The sequence below is a fragment of the Cyphomyrmex costatus genome, unplaced genomic scaffold (assembly GCF_001594065.2).
Source record: "Cyphomyrmex costatus isolate MS0001 unplaced genomic scaffold, Ccosl1.0 scaffold158, whole genome shotgun sequence".
Lineage (NCBI taxonomy): Eukaryota > Metazoa > Arthropoda > Insecta > Hymenoptera > Formicidae > Cyphomyrmex > Cyphomyrmex costatus.
The window spans coordinates 369,416-388,597 of record NW_017275587.1 but is presented as its reverse complement, the minus strand read 5'-3'; the positions used below and the strand labels follow the sequence as shown (position 1 = coordinate 388,597).

The following is a 19,182-nucleotide window of genomic DNA, read 5'->3' as shown; positions in this document are numbered from 1 at the left end:
CATCGATTCAGAAGCTGCACATCAGAAGATAAAAGAAGTAGGACTCTCAGAGATCGTAGTATCAGCCTGCCATGTGTCTTACATCGTATTATGAAGGAATGAGAAATGGAGCAAGTAGTAGTTGTAAAGTCAGCTGTTATTAATCCCGTGTCAAGGTTTCTGCCGCCCGTTTGCGCGAGTCTTTATCAAAATGTCAACAGTGTGTATAACACAAAACCGGTGAGAATTAGTAGCGCAATTAATGAGATTTCCTCACTGGAATTTTTATTTTACAACGAGATTTTAAGGACGTGGGGATGATAAGATTACGCGTAACTGATGCAGGAGTGCCGAGAGATCCATTGGAACATGCTTGCAATCGCAAAGCCGCGAAAGCATAGCAGTCTTACGTGAAATTCTCGTTAGTCTCTCGTTTGTAACTTGTCGACGCGACGCGAATATGTCCGACGGAGAACCTCCACCGTTATCAATTTTAAAGCGGAAGCCGCGCTTCACAGTGGCGAAGTACCTGCCGATATTCGGCTGGTTACCGCATTATACTAGGTTGAAGGCCGTATCAGACATAATAGCGGGTATCACCTTGGGTCTGACTATGATCCCTCAAAGTATGGCCTACGCGGTACTGGCTGAACGGATTCCGCAGGTATCACATAGTCCGTTGTTCCCCTTGCTCGCTTTAATTAAAACTATAAGCATAGATAAGCGAATATCTATTTAATAACCATAAATGTAAATATATGTACACACGTATTTTTTAAATCTCAGTCTGTAATCTTTTTGAACTTCAAAAAATGCATGACTGCGTTGATCGTTATCTCCTTAAATGTTAGTTCTAAAACTTTTTTGGACTATATATGATATAATATTATACTTATTACTGATGTAATGTGTCTCTCTCTCTCTATCTTTAAAAATATCATATGACAATTAATGTTTACAGTATGGTTTGTACTCTTGCTTTGTCGGCGGTTTCTTATACATTATTCTTGGGACCACCAAAGAGGTCTCGATTGGTCCATCATCTTTGATGTCCCTTCTAACGTTGCAGTACACGCGAAACATGCCGCAGGATTTCGTAATATTATTGTGTTTTCTGACTGGATGCGTAGAGTTTTTAATGGGCGTACTAAATCTAGGCTTGTATTCCAAAATTATCTAATCGACTAAATTAAAAATGTCTTCGTTCATGTTTTTTTTTATTATTATTTGTTCTATTTCATTGTTTATAAGTACATAAAATTGATTGATACGATTCTTCCTGCAGGATTCTTAGTGGACTTTATATCAGTTCCGGTCACATCGGGTTTTATGTCAGCGGGAGCGCTTATTATAATTATCTCTCAGTTGCAAGGCCTTCTAGGATTGAAATATAAATCAAAAAATGTTTTAGACAATCTGTACAAATTATTTTCAAATATTAATAAGGTCCGGCTGACTGATTCTGCACTCGGAGTTTTCAGCCTCATATTTCTTTTGGTCTTCAGAGTGAGTGCCGGAATTATAAATAGATAGTTTATAACAATTATAGAGGTATTATGTACATTTTATCTTTAGAAATTGAAAGATATTGATTATCCTTGCACGAGAAACAAGAGAGATGCTTCCAGAAATGTAACAATAAAAAAAATATGTTGGTACTTTTCCATTGGTAGGAACGCTCTCATTGTGCTTATATCATCCACGATAGCGTACCAATTTGAAGCGTATACAGGAACTATTCCGTTTTGGCTTTCAGGTATAGACTTTATTTGGAATTATATCATTAAGGCCCGGTTGCACCAACACTTTTTGATTTTAAGCGAGACTTAAAACTGTATCTATCTCGTTTTAAAGCCGAAAGGGAGACAGAGACAGAGACAGTTTAAGTTTCGCTTAAAATCGAAATCACGTTGGTGCAATCAGGCCTAAGTCAATTCATTAAGTCAATTAAATAAACGATACAACGATTTTTTTTTTAATGATATAGCTATATGATATTTTTTTTAATGATATAGCTATATATGATATGATATATAATATAAACTGAAGTAAAAATTGATCCATTCAGTACAGTCATTATAAAATTATTGAAATCTGATAATTTAGAACGACTTTTAAAGCCATTATTCTCTTATATTAATCAATTTTACATTAAATAAATATTCCATTTAGAAGTGTACTATAATCATGGAGCATTACGGTATGTCAACATCTTTATCTTGTAGGAAAAATTGAAGCCGGCCTTCCCAAAGTATCGTTACCGCCCTTCTCATCGCAAGTGGGAAATCAGACTTACACGTTTTTCGACATGTGCGCTCACTACGGATTAGGACTAGGGATACTTCCTGTTATATCCGTCTTGGCAAACGTAGCGATAGCGAAAGCATTTGGTTAATTTTCATAATTCTTTCAATAATTTTTCAATCTCGAGTCAGATTGACTTCTACAAAATAAAATAAAACTTAATAAAATCATTTTATTATATTTAATAAAATTTGATTTTATTAGATTTGTCGAACAAACGTCATTAACTAACAGTAGCATACACATACAACCGTATAGTTACAATTTCCTACTCAATATACTGTTACGTGTTACATATAACTGTTATACATATGTCATACAACTTTATTTATATCTTATTTATACATGATTTAATTATATCTTATATTAAAGTATATTATTAAGTACAAAATTATAACAATTATTGTGAGTTAGTATTTTACTGTCAAACATGTAATATATGTCTTCATTTCGAAAATTTATTTCCTTACGATTTGTCGTGTAAAATGAAGAAGAATCAATTGTTCAATTGTAAAATGTTAGACATATCTTAGATATTATTTTCCTCTATACGAATTAGGATACTTTGGATTGAATATTTTACTAAGCGAGTAAATAAGATTTCGTAACAATTAATTGATCTCATAGCGTTGGGCACCTCCATTAACGCAACACAGGAAATGCTGGCTCTCGGTCTCTGCAACATGGTAGGCAGCTTTGTGTCATCGCTTCCAACCACTGGTGCATTTACCCGAAGTGCAGTCAGCAGTGCCAGCGGAGTGCAAACACCTATGGCTGGTCTATATTCCGGTACTAGAAAATTAAATAACAATTTAACTTGTGAATGTCTAATTCTGTTCATGAACAAGAAATACGAGATGAAGTTGAATATAGAAGCCCGCCAAAAATTATTATAAGATCGAAACGTATATTTGATTATATTTGATATGTATAGTATATGGCTTTATTAAACATATATTAGCATTTAACAACTAGCTTTGGCTCATAGCTCTTTTTATTATTTTAGTTCATCTAGGCAATTCTTAATTATTTCTTGTTAAATATTATTTTATCATTATCTATTATTATTTAACGCTCTTAATATTTTATGTATAATTAGAGAAATTAATGATTTTAATCTTGGCGCTAGTGTGCGTATAATACGCAGCATGACAACGAAGTATTGTATAATCTATGAGATACATGTGTAGCAAAGCGTAGAACAAAGATGTAATAAACAAATAACAGATGATATTGTACTTCGCAGGTACTATGACATTGCTAGCATTGAGCTTTTTAACACCATATTTTTATTACATTCCACGAGCGACACTGGCCGCTGTGCTGATATCCGCCGTGTTGTTCATGATCGATTTGAAAATCATAAAATTACTCTGGAAAGGAAACAGTCAGTATATTACGTTTTCACGTATGTTTTAGATTAGACGGGGAAAATAAAGCAATATACTTACACATGATATACTTCTTTTCTTGCAGAAATGGATGCAATCGCGGCAATAGGAACTTTTGTGATCTCTGTTTTTATTGGAATTGAGATTGGACTCCTTCTTGGTGTCCTTTTCAACTTGATCCTTTTTATTCGATTATCCGCGAGACTGACGCTTCAAATAGTCAACTGCAAAGTAAATGCTGTCACAACATTTTGTCTTAGCGTATTTTTAGATAAAAAATATGTTTCTATTAAGTTGCAAATGCTTTATTGTTGTAATAATGAATATTATTACAATAATATATATAATATATATATATATGTATGTGTATATCATGTTTACATAGCAATTGAGTGTGTACATGAATGAGACTATTAAAATTATTTATTCTTTTTTAGACTCGTCTAGGAAACAGATATATGATGTTAAAATCCAAAAACTGTCTCTATTATCCTGCAGTAGCTTCCTTCTGCGAAAAAGTCATGAGTTTAGCTGAAAACGACGTTCCGTTGATCATGAATTGCGAAACATTCAACAATCTCGATTATACTTCAATCAAGGTATCGGATAACATTCGCCAAATGAAGTCGACAAATGATTTATTTTTATTAATTCATAGATATATTACTATATGTTCGAACTATTTATAATTTTTTATGACAGGGTATTGAAATGTTATCGAAAACATTGAACAGCGAAAGAAATCAATTCTGGCTATTGCATCTTAATTCCGACACCATGAAAAGTTTTGACATTCTCACTGACAACAAATACATTCGTCTGATCGAGAACGAAGAGAGCATCGCAGATATTCTTTACAGTATGTATTATTATACGTATACATATACGAAAATTATTTGATATTGCGATAATTAAGAGTTATTATAGTAGTAATTATCACAAAATGTGGGATGTAATCTAATAAACGTTTTCTTTTTTCAGATGATACTTTATCTAGTAAAAATTCTGAAGATCGGATTAATATTATTACGAAAAAAGTAACGGAAATAAATCACGAAGAATGTCTTTTGTATTCGAATTCGCAACAAAAGGATTCCGAATCTAATGCCGAAGAATTGACCTTAATATCATCATCCTAATGCAAAATACAACAATAATCAAACGGCTCTTTTTTTAATTTAATAATAATCTGTTGATTCTAAATATAAATTTAACTGGACGCTGCGTTCCGTAAAATTAATGCATGATACACATGATGTGCCACTTTAGCTTTGTTTAACGTTCAATAATTAGGAAAGAAATGACACATTATGTGCTATATATACGCTTTTACGGAACCAGAGCAGAATTACTTTGATTGAGAGGATTACTTTGAAATTAAGTTTTCAAATAAGTCATTTAGATACGTTGTCCGTAATGTAAAGATAAAAATCTCTTATAACGGATTTTATCTGATATACATGACAACGATTTTGTTTCGTTTTGCAACACAGACTCGAGTATATAGATCAAATATGCATTTAAAGTGAAAAGATTCCTTTCTCTATCAAAGAAACATAGCATGACAATGTTACGATCGCTAATTAAAAGTTGCTGCTTGTAGCGCAAACCAAACGCTTTACTATAGCTGTTCACTGTGAGATTCAAAGCAAGAACATTTATTAACGCCGAAACCATCAAATTGACTTCCGACTTGCTAGAAAATTCACTATTATTATTTCACATTACATTATGAAGCACAAAGATATAATCATAACCGTCACGAATCTTCTTGAAGGTCGGAGTAGCAAAAGCGAGCGTTGCATAGATCCACCCGTCGCATTCAATAGAAGTTTTTTGTGAGACACGAACGGGAATTCTTTCCGATACCATAACATTCGGTCTTGCGATAGAAGTTTGCTTCGCTCACGTTCTGATTAACTTTTGCAATTGTAACTCGTTGCATATCGCCATTATTTCTATTTCGTCGCAAATTACACGCATCGAGATAGGTCATAAATCGCAGGATGGCTTAACATATAATTGGGCCGCGGTGATAGATCGCGAACGGCCGTGCACTTTGTACATTAATTGGTAAGCTTAAATACATGAAGATAGAAAATAATCTGCCTTTCTTCATCCAATTCTCTTCCCCGTAATCTTCTTGTAATCCATATCATTTCCGATTGCACATTAATGAATTTAACATTGTAATGCTATTTTATTATTTATTTTTCCAAAATATGGGTTTTTCTTTAAGATATCTTTAAAGATATCTTCAAAAGATATCTAAAAAATATTTTCAGGATATATATTCTCTCTAAAAGATATTTTCACGATATCTCTCTCAAAGATATTTGTAGATCTTATAAGTGCCCTATAGTTGAAATCTGTTAAATTTCTATAAGATATCTCCAAAATATCTTTAAGTTTAGTGCTGCAAAAATATTTTGTAAATAAATGATAAAAAAATACTTATATTAGATTGAGTCAAAGTGTATCAATAATTCATATCTAAACTTCTATTTATAATTAATTATGCTTATATATATATATAATATATATGTATATATATAGATATATGTATAATAAAAATATATAATTTTCTTTCTGTTCTTTACATAAATATTAATGATATATAGAACCGTTAAAATTTCTAATCAATCATTTGATGGAATAATTCAGATAGAGTCAAATAGACAACATGTATGATAATATTTTCTGTGATTGGCTGCTTTAATTTTGTATTTAGATCAAACATTATTAAATTTTTCTAATATTTTTGTATCAGAAATTGACAATTGTACATCAGATATTGAAATTTGCTGTCTTTTCTGTACCAAATATTAAATATATATTACTAATGTAATTAGAAATGCACAAAATCTAATAGAATTGTCAAATCTGGCAAATATTGTGATTTTAAGATCTCAGCTCCAAATATCTAAAAGATATCTCAAATTCTTGTAAAAATACATCTTTTAAATTTCTAAAACTCATTCTACAATTGCAAAAGCGTAATATTTGTAAATGTAAGTTGTAATTATAAGAATTAAATGATTAATTCTTACAATTACAGCATACCATTACAACTATAATACACTTATTATAAGGTACCGACGAAATGATATTATCAAATACGGCCTGAAATTTTGATGACTATCAATGGGATTCCAGTTATAATTAAAGAACGATGACATTATCAACAATTGATATAAATTTGCGATTGTTGACACTAATAATTCACGATTTTTATTATATAAATATTAAATAAAAAAATTCGTTAAAATATACAATTGTTTGTAAATAAAAATTGTCATTTGGTTAAAATTACCTAGTTTAATTAGAAAAAAACAAGAAATAGATAACAGATGTTTCGACCTCTATTAGGTTATTATCAATGTTACAAAAAGATCGCAAGTTGTAAACAAATGTTCAAAAATTGTAGAATTATAAAATTACAAAAACATAAAAAAAAATATTTAAAAAATATAATTTTTATATTTTAAAAGTAACAAGTTACAGTTACTCATTATTGAGTAAAAAACGGTCTTACTATAATATCTCGTTTGTTACACAACATAAATAAAAGTGCGTCAAACCTAAAAATTTTTTACAAAGTTTGAAAAGTTCCATCGCACGAACTAAAAATTGTGCACAAATGCAGTTTACAACTTTCAAAAGAATGAATCTTCACCTTTAATTTGCTTTTTTATCGACCTTTTGTACGATTTTTTTTTTACCGAGTTATTCAACGTTGAAACAAAAAGGTCATTTTTACTTTTGTATTTGTAAATATGGTTATTTTTAGATAAATAGAATTAAATGAAATGTAACAAATTAAATGTAATGTTCAAAATAACCACCTTTAGCATATTCTTTTATCAAAGAAATTCCAAACTCTTTGAAAAACAATTGGATTCCTCCTTATTTCTTCGAATCCATGGATCCTTTGTCTTAACCTGTTTGATAATTTAACCTGTTAAACCTGTTTTTTTTCTTTTATATATATATATACATATATATATGTACAATGTTTACAAAACTAATAAATCGTAAAATTAGTACTCTATCATATATATATTATTTTTTACTTTTATATGTTCTCAATTTCTTCACCTCTAGATAACCTTTATATCTAAAAGATACTTCCCAGAATACAATGGAGATATCTCTTGGATACAGTTATCCATAACTTATTTAGAAGTAAAGAAATTGGACATTAGTCACTTTAATTTCCATAAAACATAGTCGCTTTTGACATCAATATACCTTGTCAGTAACTTGGATAATTTTAGAATGTGTTTCTGTAAGATATCTTATCGTAAAAAATGCAAAATATTGGGTTGAAGAAAAAGTCCTTTTACATATAATACATATATTTTCGTTGCAATTATATGTATAATTCGATAGAGCAAAGTTTCAGCTTTAAGAATCTGTATTTTTAATTGCGGATATAATGATTTTTAACGAAGTTATGAGCAATCAAAATCAGAATGTGTGTGCGCGCGCGCTCTTTTGTTTAACTCATCTGTGGTTTAACTCGCGAATAACTGAAAAATAAAAAATCATAGCAACATTTTTAAAAAACGATTTTATAGGGAAAGCTTCAAGATAGTCGAAAAGTTTTGCAAATTTTTTTTGGACGTAGAAGACCTACAAAGTGAAAAAAATATTTCAATTTTTTCAACTCATAATTTTATATAAAAATTACCAAACTCATAGAAATTCAAAAAATATAGTAATCCTTTGTGTGTGTGTGTGTGTGTGTGTGTGTGTGTGTGTGTGTGTGTAAGTAAAAATTTCAAGCTTTAAAACCCTTTTCTTTTAATTTAAATTTCGTTTATTTTTAATAATAAGATATTGTAAACTATAAAGGTCTTTTTATATATATCTATATATGTATATGTAAAAAGGCTTTATCCCCAATCTAAGATATTTTGTTGCGTAAGATATCTTTCACATCTCTGAAGTTGATTCTACAATTGTATAAGCATAATAAATATTTATAAATAGTTATCATCATAAATAATTGATCAATTATTATTACATTTTACCACTTACAATTATCACAAAATACTATCATAGAATGGGCTTATATAACACACTTTAAAATAAAAATGCAAGATACCGAGAAAGATATTTTTCTTAGAAATTCAAAAGACATCTTTTTTTTACCTGGAAAGCCGCGGTAGCGCAGAAATCAGGAGTTAGTTTCTTGTTTTCGTTCATTGATGCAAGGAGGATGTCCGACGAGGAGTGCCCGCCGATTTCGATTTCAGAACAGAAGTCACGTTTGATTATGGTGACAAAGTATCTGCCGGTATTCGGCTGGTTACCACAATATACTCGATTTAAAGCCGCGTCAGACCTAATCGCAGGCATCACTCTGGGTTTGACTGTAATCCCTCAAAGTATGGCTTATGCAATGCTGGCTGAACGAATTCCACAGGTATTACAGTTCCATTCGCTGTTTCCCTTATTCGTTTTAACTAAAATTACTTTTAATGACTATAAGAGATTAATATTTATATGTATTCCTTTAAATTAAAATTTGATTTTTGTGCTCCGAAAAAATGCACTCTCAAATTTATTTTCTTATAATAGATTTTTTTACGCTCTTTTATTATTGCTGTATTTGATATATAACAATAATAGTATATATAGACTAAACCCTCGTAAAAAAGTACTACTAGTGTCACTGTTGGTACGAGTAGTAATCAGTAGTAACATTGCTCGTGACTAGTAGTATAGAAGTGCAGTAATAAATTTACTACTATATAGTGGCACTAATAGTATCACTACTGGGAGTAGTGCAATCTACAGTAATCGCATTCCCGCACTTGCGGAAATTATTTTAATACAAATTTGAATTAAAAAATCGGTTTTAATCAATTATTTTAATCATTTCGTATTTTTAATCAAAATTTTTTTATATCTTATTTTGTTTTTTGCGAATTTACTTCTGCATATTGCACTAATAGTGACACTAGTAGTACTTTTTTACGAGGGAATATAGTCTATATATAGTAATTGTATAATTACACTGATTACTGATATGATATGTCTCTCTATGTCCTTCAAAATATTCCATGCTAAGTATATATAATGGTTACAGTATGGTCTGTACTCTTGCTTTGTGGGCGGTTTCTTATACATTATTCTTGGGACCACCAAAGAGGTCTCGATTGGTCCATCATCTTTGATGTCCCTTCTTACGTTGCAGTACACGCGAAATATGCCGCAGGATTTCGTAATATTATTATGTTTTCTGACTGGATGCGTTGAATTTTTAATGGGCGTACTAAATCTAGGCTTGTATTCCAAGACTATTTAATCAACTAAATTTCACTTAACTCACGTTTTACTATTATCATCTCTTCTATTACGTTGTTTCTAAGTACTGACATAAGTTTCGATCGACACGATTTTTTTCTGTAGGATTCTTGGTGGATTTCATATCAGACCCAGTCATGTCGGGTTTTATGTCAGCAGGAGCGCTCATTATAGCAATCGCTCAGCTGCAGGGCTTTCTGGGATTGAAGTATAAGTCAGAAAGTATTGTAGACAATATGTACAAAATGTTTAAAAATATCAATGAGGTTCAACTGCCTGATTTCGCACTCGGGGTTTTCAGCTTTGTATTTCTTCTGATCTTGAAAGTGAGTGCCAGAATTATAAACTGATTATTATTTACAACAATCGTAGAAGAGTTATATAAATTCAATCTCTAGAAACTGAAAGATATTAATTATCCTTGCATGAGAAACAAGAAGGATGCTTCGAAAAAGGCAATGATAAAAAAGATTCTTTGGTATTTCTCCATTGGTAGAAACGCTCTCATTGTGCTTATAACATCCACGATAGCGTACCAATTTGAAGCGAATACAGGAGCTATTCCGTTTAGTCTTTCAGGTATATATAGATTTCATTTGTAATTACAGTATTGAGTCAATTTATTAAATAAACAACATAATGATTTTTGAAAATAAAAACTATACCATAAACTGAATAATTTATATGTGCAGTAATCATCGTTGTAAAATTTTTAGCTCGCGTTTTACTATATTATCATCTCTCCTATTACATTGTTTCTATTGAATTTAGAAGTTTCTAATATACTTATAAGTATACATTGACATAAATTTTTGATCGACGCGTTATTAAAATCTAATAATATATAATGACCTTCAAAGCTATTATTCTATTATTAATTAATATTACACTAATTTTATTTAGAAATATACTACGTAATATGTTTATCTATCATACTTTCATATTGTAGCATCAATGTATTTTAAATTTTGCAGGAAAAATTGAAGCCGGCATTCCCAAATTATCATTACCGCCATTCTCATCGCAAGTAGGAAATCAAACTTACACGTTTTTGGACATGTGTACTCATTACGGATTAGGGCTAGGAATACTTCCTATCATAGCCGTCTCGGTGAATGTAGCAATAGCCAAAGCGTTTGGTATCGATTTCTATATTTCTTTCAATTCTTTCTATATAATTTCAATTTTGAGTTAGACTGCAAGTAATTATGATCCCTTATAGAATTACAAAATTAAATTAAATTCATTCGTAATGTAATGTTATTATTTTTAACAAAATCTTATTACATTTTATGAACAATATATGATATAAATATTCCAGTTATGAAAATTTACCACCGTACAATTTTTTACATAATTCTGTTATGAAGAAAAGTAAAAATGAGTTAGGATAAAATAATAGATATTTTAGATAACTTTTTTTTCTTACAATCCTCTACAAATTAAAATATTTTGAATTAGATATTTTGCTAAGTAAAGTAAATAAATATATAAGACATACATAACAACTAAATGATTTTATAGCGATGGACTCCTCCATTAACGCGACACAGGAAATGCTAGCTCTCGGTCTTTGTAACATATTAGGCAGTTTCGTGTCATCGCTTCCAACTTCCGGTGCATTTACTCGAAGCGGAGTTGGCAGTGCCAGTGGAGTGCAAACGTCTATGGCCGGTCTATATTCTGGTAACATCTGTATAGAAACCTTATAAGGACATTAGTTCAAATTTACCTTAATTCATTCAATTTGTATGCAAGGGATATGAGATGAAGTAACGTTGCATGAATAGAAATTTGGCAAAAATGATTTAATTTAAATTACTATTATATTTTTTTCTTATTATCTAATAGTCTTATTAAAATCTCGTGCATAATTGGTGAAAGTCACGATTTTAATCTTGATACGATAGCAGAGCAATATAGCGTACATATAGTAATGTATGACACGAAGTGCGCAAAAAAATGTATTAAAAAAAGTAAGTGACTTTGCATTTCGCAGGTACTATGGCATTGCTAGCGTTAAGCTTTTTGACGCCGTATTTTTATTACATTCCACGCGCAACGTTATCAGCAGTGCTGATAAGTGCTGTGTTACCCATGATCGACCTGAAGATCATAAAAGTATTTTGGAAAGGAAACAGTAGTCAGTAATACATTTTTACATGTGTACACAGATTAGACGAGAAAGATGAAACAACAAATTTATGTAATATTACTTCCTTTTTTACAGAAACGGATGCGATCGCGGCGACAGGCACTTTTGTGATCTCCATTCTTATCGGCATCGAGATCGGGCTTCTTCTCGGTGTTCTTTTCAACTTGATTATTTTCATCCGATTCTTCACAAAATTAACATTTCAAACAAACAACTGCAAGGTGAATGCTGTCATTTTATATACATATGTACTATATTTTATATATGTATATATATAAATATATATGATTAATATATGTATTTATGTATATATTTTTTTAATTTCACATATATAATTAAAAATATATATTATATATTTATATATACAGGGTGTTTCTGAAAAAGCAGATACTAATTATATAGCGCTAATCCGGATCTAAAATTGAGTCGAAATTTCCTGAGGGATTATTTTTGTACGATAAATGAATAGGCTTTTAAACAGATGCATGTCCATGAACCGCGCGTCTAATATAGTGTGCGTGAGCGCTCCGCCACGCCGCTATACCGTTGACTTCGCCGTTATCGCGCAATATTCTCACACATCATAATAATGCAAAAAATTTGTTTTGCATTAAAAATCATATTTCTTCTATCAGAAGCATTTTCCTTCAGCAAAATTTCAACAAGAGACACGAGAACTCTCGTTAAAACGTAGTAAATTATAGATTATATAAAAAATGTAATCTTTTTGTCTTAAATATAATCTATAATTTGCTACGTTTTGAGTTCTCGTATCCCTTGTTAAAATTTTGCTGTAAGAAAATGCTTCTGACAAAAGAAATATGATTTTTAATGCAAAACAAATTTTTGCGTGCGTTCGTTTAAAAGACGACGCCTATTCGATTAACTCTCTCTTTAGTCGATAATAACTGTTTCATACAGCATTTTGTACCAAAAAATGATTCAGGAAATTTCGACTCAATTTTAGATCAGGATTAGCGCTATATAATTAGTGTCCGCCTTTTCAGAAACATCCTGTATATACATATAATAATTTATATATGTATTATACATATGTAGGGAATGGAAAGTTACTTTTTAAAAGTAACTAGTTACAGTTACTCGTTACCGAGTAAAAAATGTAACTAGTTACAGTTACAGTTATCGCTTTTTAAAAGTAACTCGTTACAGTTACCGTTACTTGAAAAATAACTTTTCGTTACTTTTCCGTTACTTTTTTAAAATCGATTTAAAAATGTACTTTTGCGTTTTTTTTTTTTATTATATGTAATACTGACAAATATATAGTTTTATTAAAAAAAAAAACAATGTAGAATGGCTCAAGTAATAAATTAAATAAAAGTAAAATGAGAAGGGTTACGAGCCAAAAATGAAACAGTTTATTTCCGATAAGAACGACGATGACAATGTAATTAAATGTATAAATATATATTAGAACAATAACATGGATAAAACAAGATAAAAACAAACGACATTTCGACACTTATTGTCATCGTCTTTTAAACTGTTTCGCTTTTGAGTTCGTAGCCCTTCTCATTTTACTATTATTTAATTTATTTTTTAATTTTTTTTAAACACAATTTTGTAATTCTAAAACCTGTAAAATATGCAGCAAACTGAAATATTTGTATGTCCTATGTATTACATAGAAGATAGAAGTGTAAAATAATTACTGAATCATAACGGCCGAATGTCTAAGGGCTTTCAAGTCTTATTGATAAGCGCTATAAATAGCATGTATCCAATCGAACCGTGTTCAATCGTGTGCAAAGTAACGACAAAAGTAACTGTAAATTTCGTTACCGTTACCCAAAAAATGTAACTCGTTACCGTTACAGTTACCAAAAAAAAAAAAGTAACGCAGTTACCAGTAAAGTTACCAAAAAAGTAACTTGTAACTGTAACTTCGTTACAAGTAACGAGTTACTTCCATTCCCTGCATATGTGTGTATATATAATACATATATATACAATATTATATAATACATAGTATTATTTGCATTTATTCCTTTTTAGACTCATCTAGGAAACAAATACATAATGCTAAAATTCAACACATGTTTCCATTATCCCTCAGCAACTTCTTTTTGTGATAAAGTTATAAATTTAGCTACAAACAATGTCCCTTTGATAATAAACTGCAAGACATTCACTAGTCTCGATTACACTTCAATCAAGGTATATCGGATATAATATGTATCAAATGAAATTGATAAATGATTTGTTTTTATTGAATATTTTTATTTATAAATTATATTTTCAAACTATCATTTTTACCACAGGCTATTGAAACGTTATCGAAAAGATTAAACCACAAAAAAAACCAATTTTGGTTGTTAGATCTTAATTCTGATATCGTGAAAAATTTCGATGTTTTCGCCGACGACAAATATATTCGTTTGATCGAAAAAGAAGAGGACATCGCAAACGTTCTTTACGGTACGTATTATAGAAACATTGATATTACATAATTATAAGCTGCAGTAGAGAGAGTATTATAAAATGATAATTAAAATAATTAGATAATTAAAATGTTATCTAACGGACGTTGTTTTTTTTTCAGACGATGCTTTATCCAATCTAAATTCTGAAAATCTGATTAACATTACAACGAATTCGCGACGAGAAGATTCCGAATCCAACGCCGAAGAATTGACCTTAATGTCAACATTCGAATGTAAACTAGTACAACAATAATCAAACGATTAGTTTTTAATTTAGCCTGAAAATTATAGATATAAATGTAATTAAATAAAAAATTTTACTCAGACCGAAGTCAAGTTCTCAAAACAAAGGTCGGTATTCATAAACAGATCGAAACATTCAGAGGCTAGTATTATCTATAGTTGATTTTTATATTTGTGACTGTCCTTAATACAGACGTCATAAAACCTGATGTCACTAAAGACCGATATACTTATAGCAGACACCCCATAGGACCCGGTACCTGGTGATACTTGAAAAACGCTAATGGCTGACATTGGTATTGTTCGTTTTGTCTCTTGGGAGCTGCTCGGAGTTGCTCTGAACGAACCCAGTGTACTTGGATGTGATTTATTTAATGTTGTAAATACCTCGAAACATTCTTTGATTGATCAATACGTAAAATTCTTTCTTCTGATTGATCAACGAAGCATTTGCAGCATTAAATGAATTGTATCCAAGTATGCTGGGTTCGTTCGGAACGACTCCGAGCAGCTCCCGAGAGACAAAACGAACAATACTATTATCACTATACATACTACCTATTTTTATTGATTTAAATACATTCATGCGCGGTACATGAATAGCCAGATCCAAGGCTAAATTAATGAAGCGACGATTATGGCAATTAGAAATTGAAACGCAAATGTATGATTGTGTGCATGAAAATGTCTATAGTGATTTTGCAATTAAAAATAGGAAAATACCTAACTCCTTAATCATTATTTTATCATCAGAAATGTAAAGATCTCTTGAAGATTTGTATTTTTTGATGATAAAACAGTGATTTATAAATAAGATAAAATTATCATTATAATAACACGTTTTGTAGAGTTTATATTTGCAGAAAAAAAATGTGAGATTTAAATCTTTGAGTATCTAACATAAAATACGTTTTTTTTCGTATTTTGTAAGAAGATATATTCATAACTGATATAATTAATAATATAATTAAATTCATGTTTGACATACTGATATCCTTCAATTAAACACCTTCACATCTTTCTATATAGGTACAGTATTTTATTAATTCCACTAAAAATAGTTTATCAAAAATTATACAAAAAGTTCTTTATCTTTTTCATAAAATAATTAGTAATAATAAATAACTAATACTTAGCCTGCTTAACCTACAAAAAATAATTACATACAACCTACTAAATTTCTATTAACAAAATAACGAATGTTTGTAGCAAATACACAAAATTACCACAATATTTCGAAAATATTTATTTCATTTTTTTAAATTTTTTGTTCTTCTCTTTACCTAATATTTTGTATTGTTCTTCTAATTCACTGACTATACTTGGTACATGTTCCATAAGCTGTTCGTCAGTTAATTTAAAATCCGCATCGATCCATATCCTCTTCAGTTCAATTAGGACGTTGCCTATCATCTTGTTCATTGGCACATGTTTTATCAACATGCTACCATTGATAGGAAATTTCGGAATTACCCATTGTTCAAATTCATCCAGAAGTTGTATTGCACCACGGTATCTCAATAACTCCTTCACATCTTCTAGGAGAATGTCGTATCTCTTTATCTGTTGAAGAAGGACTAGCCGCTGATAAGATCTCAATGGTTTCTCGCAGGGCTTGCATTCCCTATGTTGAATCAGGAAGATCGCTAAATCTCTGTCGGAATTAGACAGTTTCAATCTCTCGTGTAATTTTATCACTTCGTATTCATCCTTCAGCATCGATATAATCAAAGATATAGGCTTCAAAGTTACATTATTGGACCGCGCGCGCTCATAAACTTTTCGGAAGTTTTCCACGTTGGGCTCTTTGGGTAGACCAATGTATCTGCTGCTACCACATTCAAGCAACTTTAGGGTCAATTCCAGGGCAAAAGTGCCGCTTAGAATTTTGTTCCATTCGCTCCAGATCCTCTCACCAGATATTTGTTCCAGACCACTGATGTTTTCTTTTAACGCTGTTATTGTAGCCTCGTCATGCTGATCTGGGCTGTCCATTATTCTTCCATAGAAACGAAAGTACCTGGCAAAGTAATCAAACAATGCAAATCTTATATAATCAAAGATTCGATGTAACTATTGTTACATATAAGATTCAGAATAACGTTCAGAATATATATATTAATTGTGATAAATTCTACCTTAAGATTCTAAGATAATCTTCTTGAATCCTAACACTAGCTTTGCCTACAAAAACTATCCTCTTCTTCTTTAGGTCATCGTAACCATAGAAATAATCATATACTTTGCCATCGAGGTCGAGGAACATGGAATTGATGGTCAAATCCCTCCTGTTAGCGTCCAGCTTCCAGTCTTTTGTGAATTCCACCTGTGCATGCCGTCCATCGGTCAGAATGTCAATTCTCAGAGTAGTGATTTCAAAGTTCTCCGAATCGTTTATCCTCGCTGTGATCGTTCCATGCTTCTCACCCTTCTCGTTTATCATTCTAATCTCCTCGCTTGTGAACATATCCTTCATCTGCTGTGGCGTAGCATCGGTCGCAAAGTCCAGATCTTTGGGCTGCTTGCCCATCAGGATGTCGCGCACCGCACCACCGGCGATCCTCAGCTCGTAATTATATTTCTTGAACAGGCTTGCGAGTTTCTGTAATTCCGGGGTGAAGACGGAGAGAAACTCCGGACTGTCCAGCTTTGTGACAACAGGGTCGACCCTTGACAGTGGTGGCTCGTCACCCATCCTGGTCTTCCTCCAAGCTCTCTCGTGTATTCTTCTCGTTATCCAGTACTTCCTCACCTGCACGGCAACAAAAACAGCTGTTACCTATTTATTACGTTCCGCCTGTGTCATTTTCCTATATTCGCTCGCCGGAAAAGTGCTCTAATACCTAGTTTCACCGTAGAATTAAATAACCTCAGTTCAATTTTCTCTTTAACTTTTTTTTTATTCTTGCGATTAAAAAATGATAAACACTAAAAGTTAAATCGAGATAAAGTTAATCTAGTTAGTGGAAATGGGCATAACTCGGCGCCGAAGATGTTATCTAACATAACCTAACTTTTAAATTCCATTCCTCTAAGAAGACGATCATTCTACTTACGGTAATAATATCACGACCAAGAAGATTTATCGTACGATGTGCCAATATATTTAACATAGCGCTTACATGCGTTAATTTTATTTCCGTACGTACAAACGCACGTGTCACGACGAACATGCAACCAACCGGTTCCTCTTCATCTTATTTTATGTTTATCATGTTCAAACTGACTCAAACACTACATTCTATGATTTTTACCCGCTACCGATATTTGGCACAGCATAGCGAATGTATCTACTAATTTTTTTTTTCGTTACGTTTTTTCGGTGTTTTATATTCGCTTCTAAAATTATATTTTCTTTGTGTGTATATACAAAGATATGTAATTATACAAAATACAGAAATAGGCAATCTCTAATATATATGTAATAAAACTTATATAAAAATATATATATATTTAAAAACTTATATAAAAAATATATATATTATATTAAATTATATATATATATATATGTAGTTCATACAAAATCAGTTAATTAATAATAAATAATTTATATATTATATATAAATTACACATATAAAAGTAATACAGATGTATGAATTATTAAATTTATAATATATTTCAGCTTTCTTATTTAGTCTTCAAATTATAAATTTCTTAGAAAATGCAATATTTGTTTAATAATAGAAGCGCTTAGTTCAGAAAAAAGATAGGCATTATTATATTAATTGATATTTAATAATGATAATCTACAAGTGCATATCAATTTCATAAAGTGTTGAATGAGCAAGTTCAATAATATTAAACTCTTTATTCTCCATTCGTTTATGTACATTGCTATTTAGTACAAAAGAGAGTTCATACACACAAGAATTAACGACAGTTTAATTAACGATGGATTTAACATCATTTTATTGATGCAATGATCATTGCCATAATCATTGTTATTAATATCGATGTGATCACTGACGAATCATCATGATGATATCTTCTATGATACGGATCGTCACACATGTTTCGCTTAAATTCACTTCAGCCAATGTCGTACATTTTTGATATAATATATTTGTAAGTACCTGTGTACGTTCCAAAGAGAATGTAATTTTCGCTGTTTTGCGTAAAAAGTATAAAATCTATTCACACGTAGTGTATTTGCATATGAGCGTACAATCCGGTCGTAAAATGTACAACAGAATTTTATATGGCAGCTAATACAATATGCATTTTATTAATTGCGGATAATACGTACGTGTATTTTACGTAATGATACTTGCCGAAATTAGGATTTTCACGATGTGCTTATTAGAAATACTAAGTTATTAACGAGACATTATTTCAGGATTAATTAATTTAT

The 19,182-nt window shown here is 30.9% G+C and overlaps 3 protein-coding genes across 3 annotated transcripts; 2 read left to right on the top strand and 1 right to left on the bottom strand.

Annotated features, from left to right (window-relative positions):
- Positions 1-81: 81 nt before the first annotated feature.
- Positions 82-4,835, top strand: LOC108771429 (sodium-independent sulfate anion transporter). The gene is made up of 11 exons (XM_018536714.1): positions 82-643; positions 941-1,136; positions 1,265-1,485; positions 1,555-1,735; positions 2,205-2,369; positions 2,911-3,072; positions 3,530-3,670; positions 3,760-3,905; positions 4,112-4,273; positions 4,377-4,533; positions 4,656-4,835. Exons 1-11 carry the CDS (start codon positions 440-442, stop codon positions 4,811-4,813), a joined length of 1,893 nt encoding a protein of 630 aa, XP_018392216.1. The 5' UTR covers positions 82-439; the 3' UTR covers positions 4,814-4,835.
- A 4,063-nt stretch (positions 4,836-8,898) lies between these two features.
- Positions 8,899-15,066, top strand: LOC108771416 (sodium-independent sulfate anion transporter). Its single transcript, XM_018536694.1, has 11 exons — positions 8,899-9,105; positions 9,772-9,967; positions 10,095-10,315; positions 10,388-10,568; positions 10,964-11,128; positions 11,514-11,675; positions 11,989-12,129; positions 12,220-12,365; positions 14,161-14,322; positions 14,427-14,583; positions 14,708-15,066. The coding sequence occupies exons 1-11, from the start codon at positions 8,899-8,901 to the stop codon at positions 14,839-14,841; spliced, it is 1,872 nt and encodes a 623-aa protein (XP_018392196.1). The 3' UTR covers positions 14,842-15,066.
- Positions 15,067-16,073: 1,007 nt separating this feature from the next.
- Positions 16,074-18,014, bottom strand: LOC108771419 (CCA tRNA nucleotidyltransferase 1, mitochondrial). Its single transcript, XM_018536699.1, has 3 exons — positions 17,888-18,014; positions 16,970-17,583; positions 16,074-16,851 (listed from the first exon to the last, which is right to left on the bottom strand). The coding sequence occupies exons 1-3, from the start codon at positions 18,002-18,004 to the stop codon at positions 16,077-16,079; spliced, it is 1,506 nt and encodes a 501-aa protein (XP_018392201.1). The 5' UTR covers positions 18,005-18,014; the 3' UTR covers positions 16,074-16,076.
- Positions 18,015-19,182: the final 1,168 nt, after the last annotated feature.

Excerpts from the sequence above, each read along its gene's own strand:
- LOC108771429 (XM_018536714.1), top strand. The coding sequence starts at position 440 with ATGTCCGACGGAGAACCTCCACCGTTATCAATTTTAAAGCGGAAGCCG. Across the intron at positions 644-940 it reads TGGCTGAACGGATTCCGCAG|TATGGTTTGTACTCTTGCTT; the intron begins GTATCACATAGT and ends TAATGTTTACAG. Across the intron at positions 3,906-4,111 it reads TTCAAATAGTCAACTGCAAA|ACTCGTCTAGGAAACAGATA; the intron begins GTAAATGCTGTC and ends ATTCTTTTTTAG.
- LOC108771416 (XM_018536694.1), top strand. The coding sequence starts at position 8,899 with ATGTCCGACGAGGAGTGCCCGCCGATTTCGATTTCAGAACAGAAGTCA. Across the intron at positions 12,130-12,219 it reads AGTATTTTGGAAAGGAAACA|AAACGGATGCGATCGCGGCG; the intron begins GTAGTCAGTAAT and ends CCTTTTTTACAG. Across the intron at positions 14,323-14,426 it reads TCGATTACACTTCAATCAAG|GCTATTGAAACGTTATCGAA; the intron begins GTATATCGGATA and ends TTTTTACCACAG.
- LOC108771419 (XM_018536699.1), bottom strand. The coding sequence starts at position 18,004 with ATGTTCGTCGTGACACGTGCGTTTGTACGTACGGAAATAAAATTAACG. Across the intron at positions 17,584-17,887 it reads TTGGTCGTGATATTATTACC|GTGAGGAAGTACTGGATAAC; the intron begins GTAAGTAGAATG and ends GTTGCCGTGCAG. Across the intron at positions 16,852-16,969 it reads GATTATCTTAGAATCTTAAG|GTACTTTCGTTTCTATGGAA; the intron begins GTAGAATTTATC and ends TTACTTTGCCAG.